Raw genomic sequence first — 13827 nt, 5'->3', positions numbered from 1 at the left:
ATAAAAATATATTGGCAAGAATAAAAAACGGCTGATAGTCCAAAACGGCATCTCAATAGGGATACCAATTGTGAAGGAGAAGAAGGGAGATCGGAATCCGAGTCCACATAGAAATAGAAACAAGGATAGAGAACTTGCACCTATAAATACCATTGGTTAGCTAGGTCTCTTCTGCAGTTTATATCATTCACAACCACGTAGAGGAAAACCACGCTTTCTTGGTATATTTCTGATCATCATCATCATCATGTCGGCACCAAAGGGAAAGACCATCACCTTGATTAGTTCCGACGAACAGAATTTCAATATTCAGGAGAACATCGCCTTCCAATCTAGAACCCTTACCGCCATGATAGCTGCTGACAACCATGATAACACCGAGATTCTTATCCCTTTGACTAACGTGACAGGAACCATCTTGGCGAAAGTGATCGAGTACTGCAACAAACACGCTGCTGACGATGAGTGCATTACTGATGTAGAGAAGGACTGGGATGTGGAGTTTGTGAATGTAGATGCAGCGACACTGACACACTTAACGAAGGCAGCTAGTTTTCTGAAAATAAAAAGTTTGCAGAACTTGACATTGCAGAAAGTGTCGGAGATGATAAGATATAGAACAGCAGGGGAGGTACTAAATCTATTCCCTGATTTATTCCGTGTCGAGGAAGTACCAGTCAAAAGATAATCATCGATCATAGCAGTGGCAGTGGAGGGGAGATCAAATAATGGGCTTTGGGAGTGTCTTACTTTTTATTTTTGCGCATCAGTACGTGTTTAAGTAGTTATTAAAAGTATATTGCATTGTTTTAAGTGAAGTTATGAATTGTAAAACTCTTGCTGAACCATCTTAGCCACAGTACTTAACTTAGATAATAAAGTGAACTAGTTTGGTAGGATATACGAGACCGTCCAACTTCAACTCACTACAAGGCACAACGGTACCGGGACCGTTAGGAAGGCGCGACCATGGAAAACAATATTGGTCGGATTCAGGAGTGCACTCAGAACGCCAGAGTGTACACTGTGAGCTAACAGAACAAAAGAAAACCGAAAAAATCATTACCAACACAAATAAAATAATCGTAACATTCTTCCTTTCCATCTAGTCTTGCTAGAGTGGGCGGGGTATGAATACTGCTCGCATAATTCGATACGATACGCTCGTTTATAACTCTATATACATAGAGTTTGGATACTCCACATTTTCACTCGAGTTTGAGAGGTATTATCTACCTTCTTTTATGCGGACCAATCAAAAATAGTTTCCAGAATGGCAGGCTTTGGGTTTTTTGAGTTTTCAAAATTTTGTAATAACTTATTTAACTTCTATTTATGATCTGGAGACTAAATGAACTATAGGTTACAATAATCTTAAATAATTAATCATCTAAATGTAAAATAGAAATGAAAATAAGAATTTTAATCCAAAATATAACCAAAACACATGACAATTTGCTTTAGCATTAGAGTAAAAATCCTTAAAAATTTGAACGGATATCTGGCGGGGCTATTCGGGCAGGTACCAGGCCAGGCTATCAAAAATTTTGGAAAACCCGAGCCCGCCCATCTAAACTAATCAGACCAAGTTAGGCGCCACGTGACGGACTGCAATAGGTTTTGGCAAACAACAGTGCAGATGAAAGGCCAACCAATCAACCAAAAGGCAAACTGTTTCTCTTCTTAAGTTTGCTCTCTTTGGCAAGCAATTCGCAGGACATGTTATTGACGGGGAAGGCAGTGACTAGTTAATGCTGAATCTCTGCTAAAACCATGTAGGGATTTGATAATTGTTGTTCAAACCTAGACCTCTTTGGTGTACATAGAAGAAAATGGAGAGGGTTGTCGCTTAAAAATGCATCATCCCTTTTTTTCTACTAGTATAACACGCACGCGCGATGCGCCTGCCATTCCATTCTATACAGCAAAAAACATTCAAAAATATTTTATAACAAAAAGAATTATCTGCAATTTTCTACACGATACATTCCAACAAATCTTTAAAACACGAAGCCTTGGAAAAAATTAAGAAGAAGAGCCTTGGTAAAACTCAAGAAGAGGAAGATATATTTTGACAGCAACTTACGAAAAATAAATAAATCTTATACTAATATAAAGAAAAGAGGTATTTTTGGTGAAGCCTTCCTTTCTGGTGAAGCTTTTTTATAATTCCCGATATAGCCTTGGATTATAAACTTTGAAAATCAAAATGACAAACTGTAGAAGATGATAATAAAAGAGTGCAAAGGGTGAATCTGTCATACACGGCTTAATGTTGCTAGGAGACGGTAGGTTTGAATCCTGCTGAGAACAATTTTCTCGAAATTTTCTAGACTTATCACGCAGTTCATTACTTCTCGGCGTTTTCTCTCCGCTAGAAACCTCTTCCCTCTTCTTCCTCGGTTTCGTTCTTCTCGATTGAAATCTCCTCCCTCTTCAATGTTCTTGATTTTTACCATCCTCATCAATTTGGAGGGATGAATAAAAATTAAGAAAAATTAGAAAAGAACACAACTGCGGAAGTAACATAAAGTCGAAATGCGGAAGTAGTTTTTACCCAACGTAATCACTTAAACAATTAGCAGAATCAGTAATTTCATAAGTAAGAGGAAATAAAACGTACTGTAACCTCAATTAGTTGATATAATTTCCCATTATAAATCAGAGAGCAGGCTAATGGATTAGACTATAATTTGTAATTCAATGTTGGTTTGATTTTGATTTTGATTTAGAAAAGTTTGGGAAATCCTAACTGAAAAGAGAATCCCTAACCCCTAATTGAGATATCAAACTTTTCCGTAATCGAAGAAGTAAGTTTCCACAAATATTTGAACCATGTTTTAAAAATATTTGGACAAATAACCCATTTGTCGATTTAATTACTGATTTCTATGTTTTGCTACTTGACATCCTCTTAGAAGAAATATACTCCTTCAGTTTTAGAAAAAGCAATACTTTAACCTTTGCAATTTGGTCTATATTAAGCAAAAACAAAATAAAATGAAAACGTAAAAGTATTACTTTTTCTGAAACATAGATAGTATTGAAAAATAAAATAAAGAGAGCGACTGACATAAAAATATATTGGCAACAATAAAAAATATATTGGCAAGAATAATAAACGGCTGATAGTCCAAAACGGCGTCTCAATAGGGATACCAATTGTGAAGGAGAAGAAAGGAGGTCGGAATCCGAGTCCACATAGAAATAGAAAGAAGGATAGAGAACTTGCACCCTATAAATACCATTGGTTAGCTAGGTCTCTTCTGCAGTTTATATCATTCACAACCACGTAGAGGAAAACCACGCTTTCTTGGTATATTTCTGATCATCATCATCATCATGTCGGCACCAAAGGGAAAGACCATCACCTTGATTAGTTCCGACGAACAGAATTTCAATATTCAGGAAAACATCGCCTTCCAATCTAGAACCCTTACCGCCATGATAGCTGCTGACAACCATGATAACACCGAGATTCTTATCCCTTTGACTAACGTGACAGGAACCATCTTGGCGAAAGTGATCGAGTACTGCGACAAACACGCTGCTGACGATGAGTGCATTACTGATGTAGAGAAGGACTGGGATGTGGAGTTTGTGAATGTAGATGCAGCGACACTGACACACTTAACGAAGGCTGCTAGTTTTCTGAAAATAAAAAGTTTGCAGAACTTGACATTGCAGAAAGTGTCGGAGATGATAAGATATAGAACAACAGGGGAGGTACTAAATCTATTCCCTGATTTATTCCGTGTCGAGGAAGTACCAGTCAAAAGATAATCATCAATCATAGCAGTGGCAGTGGAGGGGAGATCAAATAATGGGCTTTGGGAGTGTCTTACTTTTTATTTTTACGCATCAGTACGTGTTTAAGTAGTTATTAAAAGTATATTGCATTGTTTTAAGTGAAGTTATGAATTGTAAAACTCTTGCTGAACCATCTTAGCCACAGTACTTAACTTAGATAATAAAGTGAACTAGTTTGGTAGGATATACGAGACCGTCCCACTTCAACTCACTGCAAGGCACAACGGTACCGGGACCGTTAGGAAGGTGCGACCATGAAAAACAATATTGGTCGGATTCAGGAGTGCACTCGGAACGCCAGAGTGTACACTGTGAGCTAACAGAACAAAAAAAAACCGAAAAAATCATTACCAACACAAATAAAATAATCGTAACATTCTTCCATTCCATTTAGTCTTGCAAGAGTGGGCGGGGTATGAATACTGCTCGCATAATTCGATACGATACGCTCGTTTATAACTCTATATACATAGAGTTTGGATACTCCACATTTTCACTCGAGTTTGAGAGGTATTATCTACCTTCTTTTATGCGGACCAATCAAAAATAGTTTCCAGAATGGCAGGCTTCGGGTTTTTTGAGTTTTCAAAATTTTGTAATAACTTATTTAACTTCTATTTATGATCTGGAGATTAAATGAACTATAGGTTACAATAATCTTAAATAATTAATCATCTAAATGTAAAATAGAAATGAAAATAAGAATTTTAATCCAAAATATAACCAAAACACATGACAATTTGCTTTATCATTAGAGTAAAAACCCTTAAAAATTTGAACGGATATCTGGCGGGGCTGTTCGGGCAGGTACCAGGCCAGGCTATCAAAAATTTTGGAAAACCCGAGCCCGCCCATCTAAACTAATCAGACCAAGTTAGGCGCCTCGTGACGGACTGCAATAGGTTTCGGCAAACAACAGTGCAGATGAAAGGCCAACCAGTCAACCAAAAGGAAAACTGTTTTTCTTCTTAAGTTTGCTCTCTTTGGCAAGCAATTCGCAAGACATGTTATTGACGGGGAAGGCAGTTACTAGTTAATGCCGAATCTCTGCTAAAACCCTGTAGGGATTTGATAATTATTGTTCAAACCTAGACCTCTTTGGTGTACATAGAAGAAAATGGAGAGGGTTGTCGCTTAAACATGCATCATCCCTTTTTTTCTACTAGTGTAACACGCACGCGCGATGCGCCTGACATTCCATTCTATACAGCAAAAAACATTCAAAAATATTTTATAACAAAAAGAATTTTATGCAATTTTCTACACGATACATTCCAATAGATCTTTAAAACACGAAGCCTTGGAAAAAATTAAGAAGAAGAGCCTTGGTAAAACTCAAGAAGAGGAAGATATATTTTGACAACAACTTACGAAAAATAAATAAATTTTATATTAATATAAATAAAAAAGGTATTTTTGGTGAAGCTTTCCTTTCTGGTGAAGCTTTTTTGTAATTCTCGATATGGCCTTGGATTATAAACTTTGAAAATCAAAATGACAAACTGTAGAAGATGATAATAAAAGAGTGCAAAGGGTGAATCTGTCATACACGGCTTAATGTTGCTAGGAGACGCTAGGTTCGAATCCTGCTGAGAACAATTTTCTCGACATTTTCTGGACTTATCAGGCAGTTCGTTACTTCTCGGTGTTTTCTCTCCGCTAGAAACCTCTTCCTTCTTCTTCCTCGGTTTCGATCTTCTCGATTGAAATCTCCTCCCTCTTCAATGTTCTTGATTTTTACCATCCTCATCAATTTGGAGGGATGAATAAAAATTCAGAAAAATTAGAAAAGAACACAACTGTGGAAGTAACATAAAGTCGAAATGCGGAAGTAGTTTTTACCCAACGTAATCACTTAAACAATTAGCAGAATCAGTAATTTCATAAGTAAGAGGAAATAAAACTTACTTGTAACCTCAATTAGTTGATATAATTTCCCATTATAAATCAGAGAGCAGGCTAATGGATTAGACTATAATTTGTACTTCAATGTTGGGTTGATTTTGATTTTGATTTAGAAAAGCTTGGGAAATCCTAACTGAAAAGAGAAGCCCTAACCCCTAATTGAGATTTCAAACTTTTCCGTAATCGAAGAAGTAAGTTTCCGCAAATTGATTGCATTCAATCAGTTCACCCCATTTTTTCAAACTCTGTCAAAACTTTGGGTTTGATTTGATTCAACCAATTCATGTTAGTGTGTCGAATTGATGAAATTGGATTCATCCTACCCATTTTCAAAATCTAGATGTCTTTTTCACCCTTGAATTGTTGATTTTGGTCTTTTAAACCAATTTTGTGTACTAATTTTTACTCGTCCATTTGAACCATGTTTTAAAAATATTTGGACAAATGACCCATTTTCCGATTTAATTACTGATTTCTATGTTTTGCTACTTGATATCCTCTTAGAAGAAAGAAATATACTCCTTCAGTTTTAGAAAAAGCAATACTTTCACCTTTGCAATTTGGTCTATATTAAGCAAAAATAAAATAAAATAAAAAAGTAAAAGTATCACTTTTTCTGAAACATAGATAGTATTGAAAAATAAAATAAAGAGAGCGACTGACATAAAAATATATTGGCAAGAATAAAAAACGGCTGATAGTCGAAAACGGCATCTCAATAGGGATACCAATTGTGAAGGAGAAGAAAGGAGGTCGGAATCCGAGTCCACATAGAAATAGAAAGAAGGATAGAGAACTTGCACCCTATAAATACCATTGGTTAGCTAGGTCTCTTCTGCAGTTTATATCATTCACAACCACGTAGAGGAAAACCACGCTTTCTTGGTATATTTCTGATCATCATGTCGGCACCAAAGGGAAAGACCATCACCTTGATTAGTTCCGACGAACAGAATTTCAATATTCAGGAGAACATCGCCTTCCAATCTAGAACCCTTACCGCCATGATAGCTGCTGACAACCATGATAACACCGAGATTCTTATCCCTTTGACTAACGTGACAGGAACCATCTTGGCGAAAGTGATCGAGTACTGCAACAAACACGCTGCTGACGATGGGTGCATTACTGATGTAGAGAAGGACTGGGATGTGGAGTTTGTGAATGTAGATGCAGCGACACTGACACACTTAACGAAGGCTGCTAGTTTTCTGAAAATAAAAAGTTTGCAGAACTTGACATTGCAGAAAGTGTCGGAGATGATAAGATATAGAACAACAGGGGAGATACTAAATCTATTCCCTGATTTATTCCGTGTCGAGGAAGTACCAGTCAAAAGATAATAATCAATCATAGCAGTGGCAGTGGAGGGGAGATCAAATAATGGGCTTCGGGAGTGTCTTACTTTTTATTTTTACGCATCAGTACGTGTTTAAGTAGTTATTAAAAGTATATTGCATTGTTTTAAGTGAAGTTATGAAATGTAAAACTCTTGCTGAACCATCTTAGCCACAGTACTTAACTTAGATAATAAAGTGAACTAGTTTGGTAGGATATACGAGACCCTCCCACTTCAACTCACTGCAAGGTACAACGGTACCGGGACCGTTAGGAAGGCGCGACCATGGAAGACAATATTGGTCGGATTCAGGAGTGCACTCGGAACGCCAGGGTGTACACAGTGAGCTAACAGAATAAAAGAAAACCGAAAAAATCATTACCAACACAAATAAAATAATTGTAACATTCTTCCTTTCCATTTAGTCTTGCAAGAGTGGGCGGGGTATGAATACTGCTCGCATAATTCGATACGATACGCTCGTTTATAACTCTATATACATAGAGTTTGGATACTCCACATTTTCACTCGAGTTTGAGAGGTATTATCTACCTTCTTTTATGCTTACCAACAAAAAATACTTTCCAGAATGGCAGGTTTCGGTTTTTTGAGTTTTCAAAATTTTGTAATAACTTATTTAACTTCTATTTATGATATGGAGATTAAATGAACTATAAGTTAAAATAATTTTAAATAATTAATCATCTAAATGTAAAATAGAAATGAAAATAAGAATTTTAATCCAAAATATAACCAAAACACATGACAATTTGCTTTAGCATTAGAGTAAAAACCCTTAAAAATTTGAACGGATACCTGGCCGGGCTGTTCGGGCTGGTACCAGACCAGGCTATCAAAATTTTTGGAAAACCCGAGACCGCTCATCTAAACTAATCAGACCAAGTTAGGCGCCTCGTGACGGACTGCAATAGGTTTCGGCAAACAACAGTGCAGATGAAAGGCCAACCAGTCAACCAAAAGGAAAACTGTTTTTCTTCTTAAGTTTGCTCTCTTTGGCAAGCAATTCGCAAGACATGTTATTGACGGGGAAGGCAGTTACTAGTTAATGCCGAATCTCTGCTAAAACCCTGTAGGGATTTGATAATTATTGTTCAAACCTAGACCTCTTTGGTGTACATAGAAGAAAATGGAGAGGGTTGTCGCTTAAACATGCATCATCCCTTTTTTTCTACTATTGTAACACGCACGCGCGATGCGCCTGACATTCCATTCTATACAGCAAAAAACATTCAAAAATATTTTATAACAAAAAGAATTTTATGCAATTTTCTACACGATACATTCCAATAGATCTTTAAAACACGAAGCCTTGGAAAAAATTAAGAAGAAGAGCCTTGGTAAAACTCAAGAAGAGGAAGATATATTTTGACAACAACTTACGAAAAATAAATAAATTTTATATTAATATAAATAAAAAAGGTATTTTTGGTGAAGCTTTCCTTTCTGGTGAAGCTTTTTTGTAATTCTCGATATGGCCTTGGATTATAAACTTTGAAAATCAAAATGACAAACTGTAGAAGATGATAATAAAAGAGTGCAAAGGGTGAATCTGTCATACACGGCTTAATGTTGCTAGGAGACGCTAGGTTCGAATCCTGCTGAGAACAATTTTCTCGACATTTTCTGGACTTATCAGGCAGTTCGTTACTTCTCGGTGTTTTCTCTCCGCTAGAAACCTCTTCCTTCTTCTTCCTTGGTTTCGATCTTCTCGATTGAAATCTCCTCCCTCTTCAATGTTCTTGATTTTTACCATCCTCATCAATTTGGAGGGATGAATAAAAATTCAGAAAAATTAGAAAAGAACACAACTGTGGAAGTAACATAAAGTCGCGGTTACAAGCTTACCACATAAAACAATCAATCACATAAAGAAAGCACAAGAATCAACTATGTTCACATCATCATTTTTTTCCGTTAAGCTTATATAGACCCAAAGTCCTATAACTCTTGCTTAAAAAATAACTGCCTTGTTACAACAAGTTTTCCATAAAAAATTAAGATCTTAAATCTTTTTCCATCTACAATAGAACAAGATACAAGATTCTTGCATATGCTTGGAACATGAAAACTTCATTCAATGTGAGAGTATTACAGATATGAGCTTCTGCTCGACCTTTTCCTTTTATGCAACCTCTATTGCAGATGAGTTACTCAAAAAGAGTTTCTCGACATCCCCTATCCTCTGATAGGAGGTGAACAGATCTCTGTTTCAACAAACATTCTTGGTGGCTCCAGAGTCCACCTTCTGGTCTCTCACATTGGTTGTTAAAATAACTTCCGACATAATGTCAATGAAATCGTTCTAATTTGTTTCAACTAAATTAGCATTAACTTTCTACTTATTAAGGTTTTATGTTGTCTACACTTTACTACCGTATGGCCCGGAATTTTACAAACATAACAATCACCCTTAATTAAAGTAACGCCGGATTCAGTTTTACGAAACATACCTTTCTTATGAAGACTACGGTTAGAGTTGTGTTTGATATTCCCGCCTTTGTCAGCTTTGAAAGACTCGTGTTCATCCACATGCGCCTGGTAGCCATGTTCCTTTTCAATTTCATGTCACAATCTTCATTTATACTCTGACCACGGACACGGTAATTTCCCAATCACCTAATACACCACATCTCACAAACCTTAGTTCCGAAACGGAAGATAAAATATGAGTTTTGAAGATAATATCTAGATTTACAAACTTCGTTTGAACCACCATATCAAAAAAATCATGATTACCCCATAAAAAATACTTTAGTTAACAACAAAAGTTTGCCCGTCAGAATTTTTCAGGAACATTTGTCTGTTTTTTAAAATATAAAAAAAATACTTTTACAACTCCAAAAATTCTGAAATTGTACATGGGTAACTATCAGGATGTATAATATGTTGTGTCAAAAGGGTTCATCCAAATTCCTTCTAGGTTAAGAGATAATCTCGAAACTCTACAGCTGACCAAAAAATTCGTTTTTGTTTTTCACTCCACAATTAACATCCATGATTCACAAACCAACCAACCATTTTTTTATTATTACACATACTAATGTCTTAAGATTGTTGGGTGCAATAATTAAAATAAAGAAAAAATCAAATAAGCAAAAGTTATTGATACTTATCTCCTTTATAATGGAATTGATCGATTGACGAAACGAACGAGCTTCTCATATCTCCACAACAGAAACAAGGCAAAACTTTGGAAAAACAGAGTGAGTCACGTGTTCAACACGTTGCCCTTAAGACATTAGCGCCCGGATACACTCAAGAGTGATGCTATAGCCCTTACATGACGGATATCTCCAGGATAAAACACCCTACTACACCTACTACTAGCATATGTAGTAGATGCTCAACTTGAGCTTGGCAACTCCGAAAAAACCGTTAAGGAAAATCGCGAATTCTTAAAAAACGCTATAAAATATTTTCCCTTAGGGTTCCCTCTAAAATATAGAGCAACCCCTTTCCCATAGATTTTACAAAAGTAGTGGATTTCTTTATATAATTGACAAATACAACTTAAGAAGAAAAACTCCCCGATGTGGGACTAAAAGGTTTATATAGTTTCTTAAAACTACTAAAAATTGGAAACTCCACGATGTGGGACTAAAAAGTTTCATTCACAAAATAAAACAATAAATTATAATTTTTTATTAAAACTTTAAAAAAATATTTTTTTATTAATCATTTTCCAACACATAATCACTTAAACAATTAGCAGAATCAGTAATTTCATAAGTAAGAGGAAATAAAACGTACCTGTAACATCAATTAGTTGATATAATTTCCCATTATAAATCAGAGAGTAGGCTAATGGGTTAGACTATAATTTGTACTTCAATGTTGGGTTGATTTTGATTTTGATTTAGAAAAGATTGGGAAATCCTAACTGAAAAGAGAAGCCCTAACCCCTAATTGAGATTTCAAACTTTTCCATAATCGAAGAAGTAAGTTTCCCCAAATTGACTGCATTCAATCAGTTCACCCCATTTTTTCAAACTCTGTCAAAATTTTTGGTTTGATTTGATTCAACCAATTCATGTTAGTGTGTCGAATTGATGAAATTGGATTCATCGTACCCATTTTCAAAATCTAGATGTCTTTTTCACCCTTGAATTGTTGATTTTGGTCTTTTTAACCAATTTTGTGTACTAATTTTTACTCGTCCATTTGAACCAAGTTTTAAAAATATTTGGACAAATGACCCATTTTCCGATTTAATTACTGATTTCTATGTTTTGCTACTTGACATCCTCTTAGAAGAAATATACTCCTTCAGTTTTAAAAAAAGCAATACTTCCACCTTTGCAATTTGGTCTATATTAAGAAAAAATAAAATAAAATGAAAAAGTAAAAGTATCACTTTTTCTGAAACATAGATAGTATTGAAAAATAAAATAAAGAGAGCGACGGACAAAAAAATATATTGGCAAGAATAAAAAACGGCTCATAGTCCAAAAAAGCGTCTCAATAGGGATACCAATTGTGAAGGAGAAGAAAGGAGGTCGGAATCCGAGTCCACATAGAAATAGAAAGAAGGATAGAGAACTTGCACCCTATAAATACCATTGGTTAGCTAGGTCTCTTCTGCAGTTTATATCATTCACAACCACGTAGAGGAAAACCACGCTTTCTTGGTATATTTCTGATCATCATCATCATCATGTCGGCACCAAAGGGAAAGACCATCACCTTGATTAGTTCCGACGAACAAAATTTCAATATTCAGGAAAACATCGCCTTCCAATCTAGAACTCTTACCGCCATGATAGCTGCTGACAACCATGATAACACCGAGATTCTTATCCCTTTGACTAACGTGACAGGAACCATCTTGGCGAAAGTGATCGAGTACTGCGACAAACACGCTGCTGACGATGGGTGCATTACTGATGTAGAGAAGGACTGGGATGTGGAGTTTGTGAATGTAGATGCAGCGACACTGACACACTTAACGAAGGCTGCTAGTTTTCTGAAAATAAAAAGTTTGCAGAACTTGACATTGCAGAAAGTGTCGGAGATGATAAGATATAGAACAACAGGGGAGATACTAAATCTATTCCCTGATTTATTCCGTGTCGAGGAAGTACCAGTCAAAAGATAATCATCAATCATAGCAGTGGCAGTGGAGGGGAGATCAAATAATGGGCTTTGGGAGTGTCTTTCTTTTTATTTTTACGCATCAGTACGTGTTTAAGTAGTTATTAAAAGTATATTGCATTTTTTTAAGTGAAGTTATGAATTGTAAAACTCTTGCTGAACCATCTTAACCACAGTACTTAACTTAGATAATAAAGTGAACTAGTTTGGTAGGATATACGAGACCGTCCCACTTCAACTCACTGCAGGGCACAACCGTACCGGGAACCGTTAGGAAGGCGCGACCATGGAAAACAATATTGGTCGGATTCAGGAGTGCACTCGGAACGCCAGGGTGTACACTGTGAGCTAACAGAACAAAAGAAAACCGAAAAAATCATTACCAACACAAATAAAATAATCGTAACATTCTTCCTTTCCATCTAGTCTTGCAAGAGTTGGCGGGGTATGAATACTGCTCGCATAATTCGATACGTTACGCTCGTTTATAACTCTATATACATAGAGTTTGGATACTCCACATTTTCACTCGAGTTTGAGAAGTATTATCTACCTTCTTTTATGCGTACCAATCAAAAATAGTTTCCAGAATGGCAGGCTTCGGTTTTTTGAGTTTTTAAAATTTCGTAATAACTTATTTAACTTCTATTTATGATCTGGAGATTAAATGAACTATAGGTTAAAATAATCTTAAATAATTAATCATCTAAATGTAAAATAAAAATGAAAATAAGAATTTTAATCCAAAATATAACCAAAACACATGACAATTTGCTTTAGCATTAGAGTAAAAACCCTTAAAAATTTGAACAGATACCTGGCTGGGCTGTTCGGGAAGGTACCTGGCTGGGCTGTTGGAAAACCCGAGCCCGCTCATCTAAACTAATCAGACCAAGTTAGGCGCCTCGTGACGGACTGCAATAGGTTTTGGCAAACAACAGTGAAGATGAAAGGCCAACCAGTCAACCAAAAGGCAAACTGTTTCTCTTCTTAAGTTTGCTCTCTTTAGCAAGCAATTCGCAAGACATGTTATTGACGGGGAAGGAAGTCACTAGTTAATGCTGAATCTCTGCTAAAACCCTGTAGGGATTTGATAATTATTGTTCAAACCTAGACCTCTTTGGTGTACATAGAAGAAAATGGAGAGGGTTGTCGCTTAAACATGCATCATCCCTTTTTTTCTACTAGTATAACACGCACGCGCGATGCGCCTGCCATTCCATTCTATACAGCAAAAAACATTCAAAAATATTTTATAACAAAAACAATTATATGCAATTTTCTATACGATACATTCCAATAGATCTTTAAAACACGAAGCCTTGGAAAAAATTAAGAAGAAGAGCCTTGGTAAAACTCAAGAAGAGGAAGATATATTTTGATAGCAACTTACGAAAAATAAGTAAATTTTATATTAATATAAAGAAAAAAGGTATTTTTGGTGAAGCCTTCCTTTCTGGTGAAGCTTTTTTGTAATTCCCGATATAGCCTTGGATTATAAACTTTGAAAATCAAAATGACAAACTGTAGAAGATGATAATAAAAGAGTGCAAAGGGTGAATCTGTCATACACGGCTTAATGTTGCTAGGAGACGCTAGGTTCGAATCCTGCTGAGAACAATTTTCTCGATATTTTCTGGACTTATCAGGCAGTTCATTAC

General features: G+C 36.0%; 4 protein-coding genes across 4 annotated transcripts; all 4 read left to right on the top strand.

The window, feature by feature from the left end:
* The first annotated feature begins 247 nt into the window (after nt 1-247).
* On the top strand, nt 248-688 carry LOC113352224 (SKP1-like protein 1). The gene has a single exon (XM_026596069.1). The coding sequence runs from the start codon at nt 248-250 to the stop codon at nt 686-688; it is 441 nt and encodes a 146-aa protein (XP_026451854.1).
* A 2654-nt stretch (nt 689-3342) lies between these two features.
* Nucleotides 3343-3783, top strand: LOC113352223 (SKP1-like protein 1). Its single transcript, XM_026596068.1, has one exon. The coding sequence runs from the start codon at nt 3343-3345 to the stop codon at nt 3781-3783; it is 441 nt and encodes a 146-aa protein (XP_026451853.1).
* A 2834-nt stretch (nt 3784-6617) lies between these two features.
* Nucleotides 6618-7058, top strand: LOC113352222 (SKP1-like protein 1). Its single transcript, XM_026596067.1, has one exon. The coding sequence runs from the start codon at nt 6618-6620 to the stop codon at nt 7056-7058; it is 441 nt and encodes a 146-aa protein (XP_026451852.1).
* A 4671-nt stretch (nt 7059-11729) lies between these two features.
* LOC113352221 (SKP1-like protein 1A) lies at nt 11730-12170 on the top strand. The gene has a single exon (XM_026596066.1). The coding sequence runs from the start codon at nt 11730-11732 to the stop codon at nt 12168-12170; it is 441 nt and encodes a 146-aa protein (XP_026451851.1).
* The last annotated feature ends 1657 nt before the right edge of the window (nt 12171-13827 follow it).

Source organism: Papaver somniferum, chromosome 2 (assembly GCF_003573695.1).
Source record: "Papaver somniferum cultivar HN1 chromosome 2, ASM357369v1, whole genome shotgun sequence".
Classification (NCBI taxonomy): Eukaryota; Viridiplantae; Streptophyta; class Magnoliopsida; order Ranunculales; family Papaveraceae; genus Papaver; species Papaver somniferum.
The sequence above is the reverse complement of the archived record's forward strand: the minus strand, read 5'-3'. Positions and strand labels throughout refer to the sequence as shown.

Bases quoted from the DNA above. Each gene is read 5' to 3' on its own strand.
- LOC113352224 (XM_026596069.1), top strand. From the start codon at position 248: ATGTCGGCACCAAAGGGAAAGACCATCACCTTGATTAGTTCCGACGAA.
- LOC113352223 (XM_026596068.1), top strand. From the start codon at position 3,343: ATGTCGGCACCAAAGGGAAAGACCATCACCTTGATTAGTTCCGACGAA.
- LOC113352222 (XM_026596067.1), top strand. From the start codon at position 6,618: ATGTCGGCACCAAAGGGAAAGACCATCACCTTGATTAGTTCCGACGAA.
- LOC113352221 (XM_026596066.1), top strand. From the start codon at position 11,730: ATGTCGGCACCAAAGGGAAAGACCATCACCTTGATTAGTTCCGACGAA.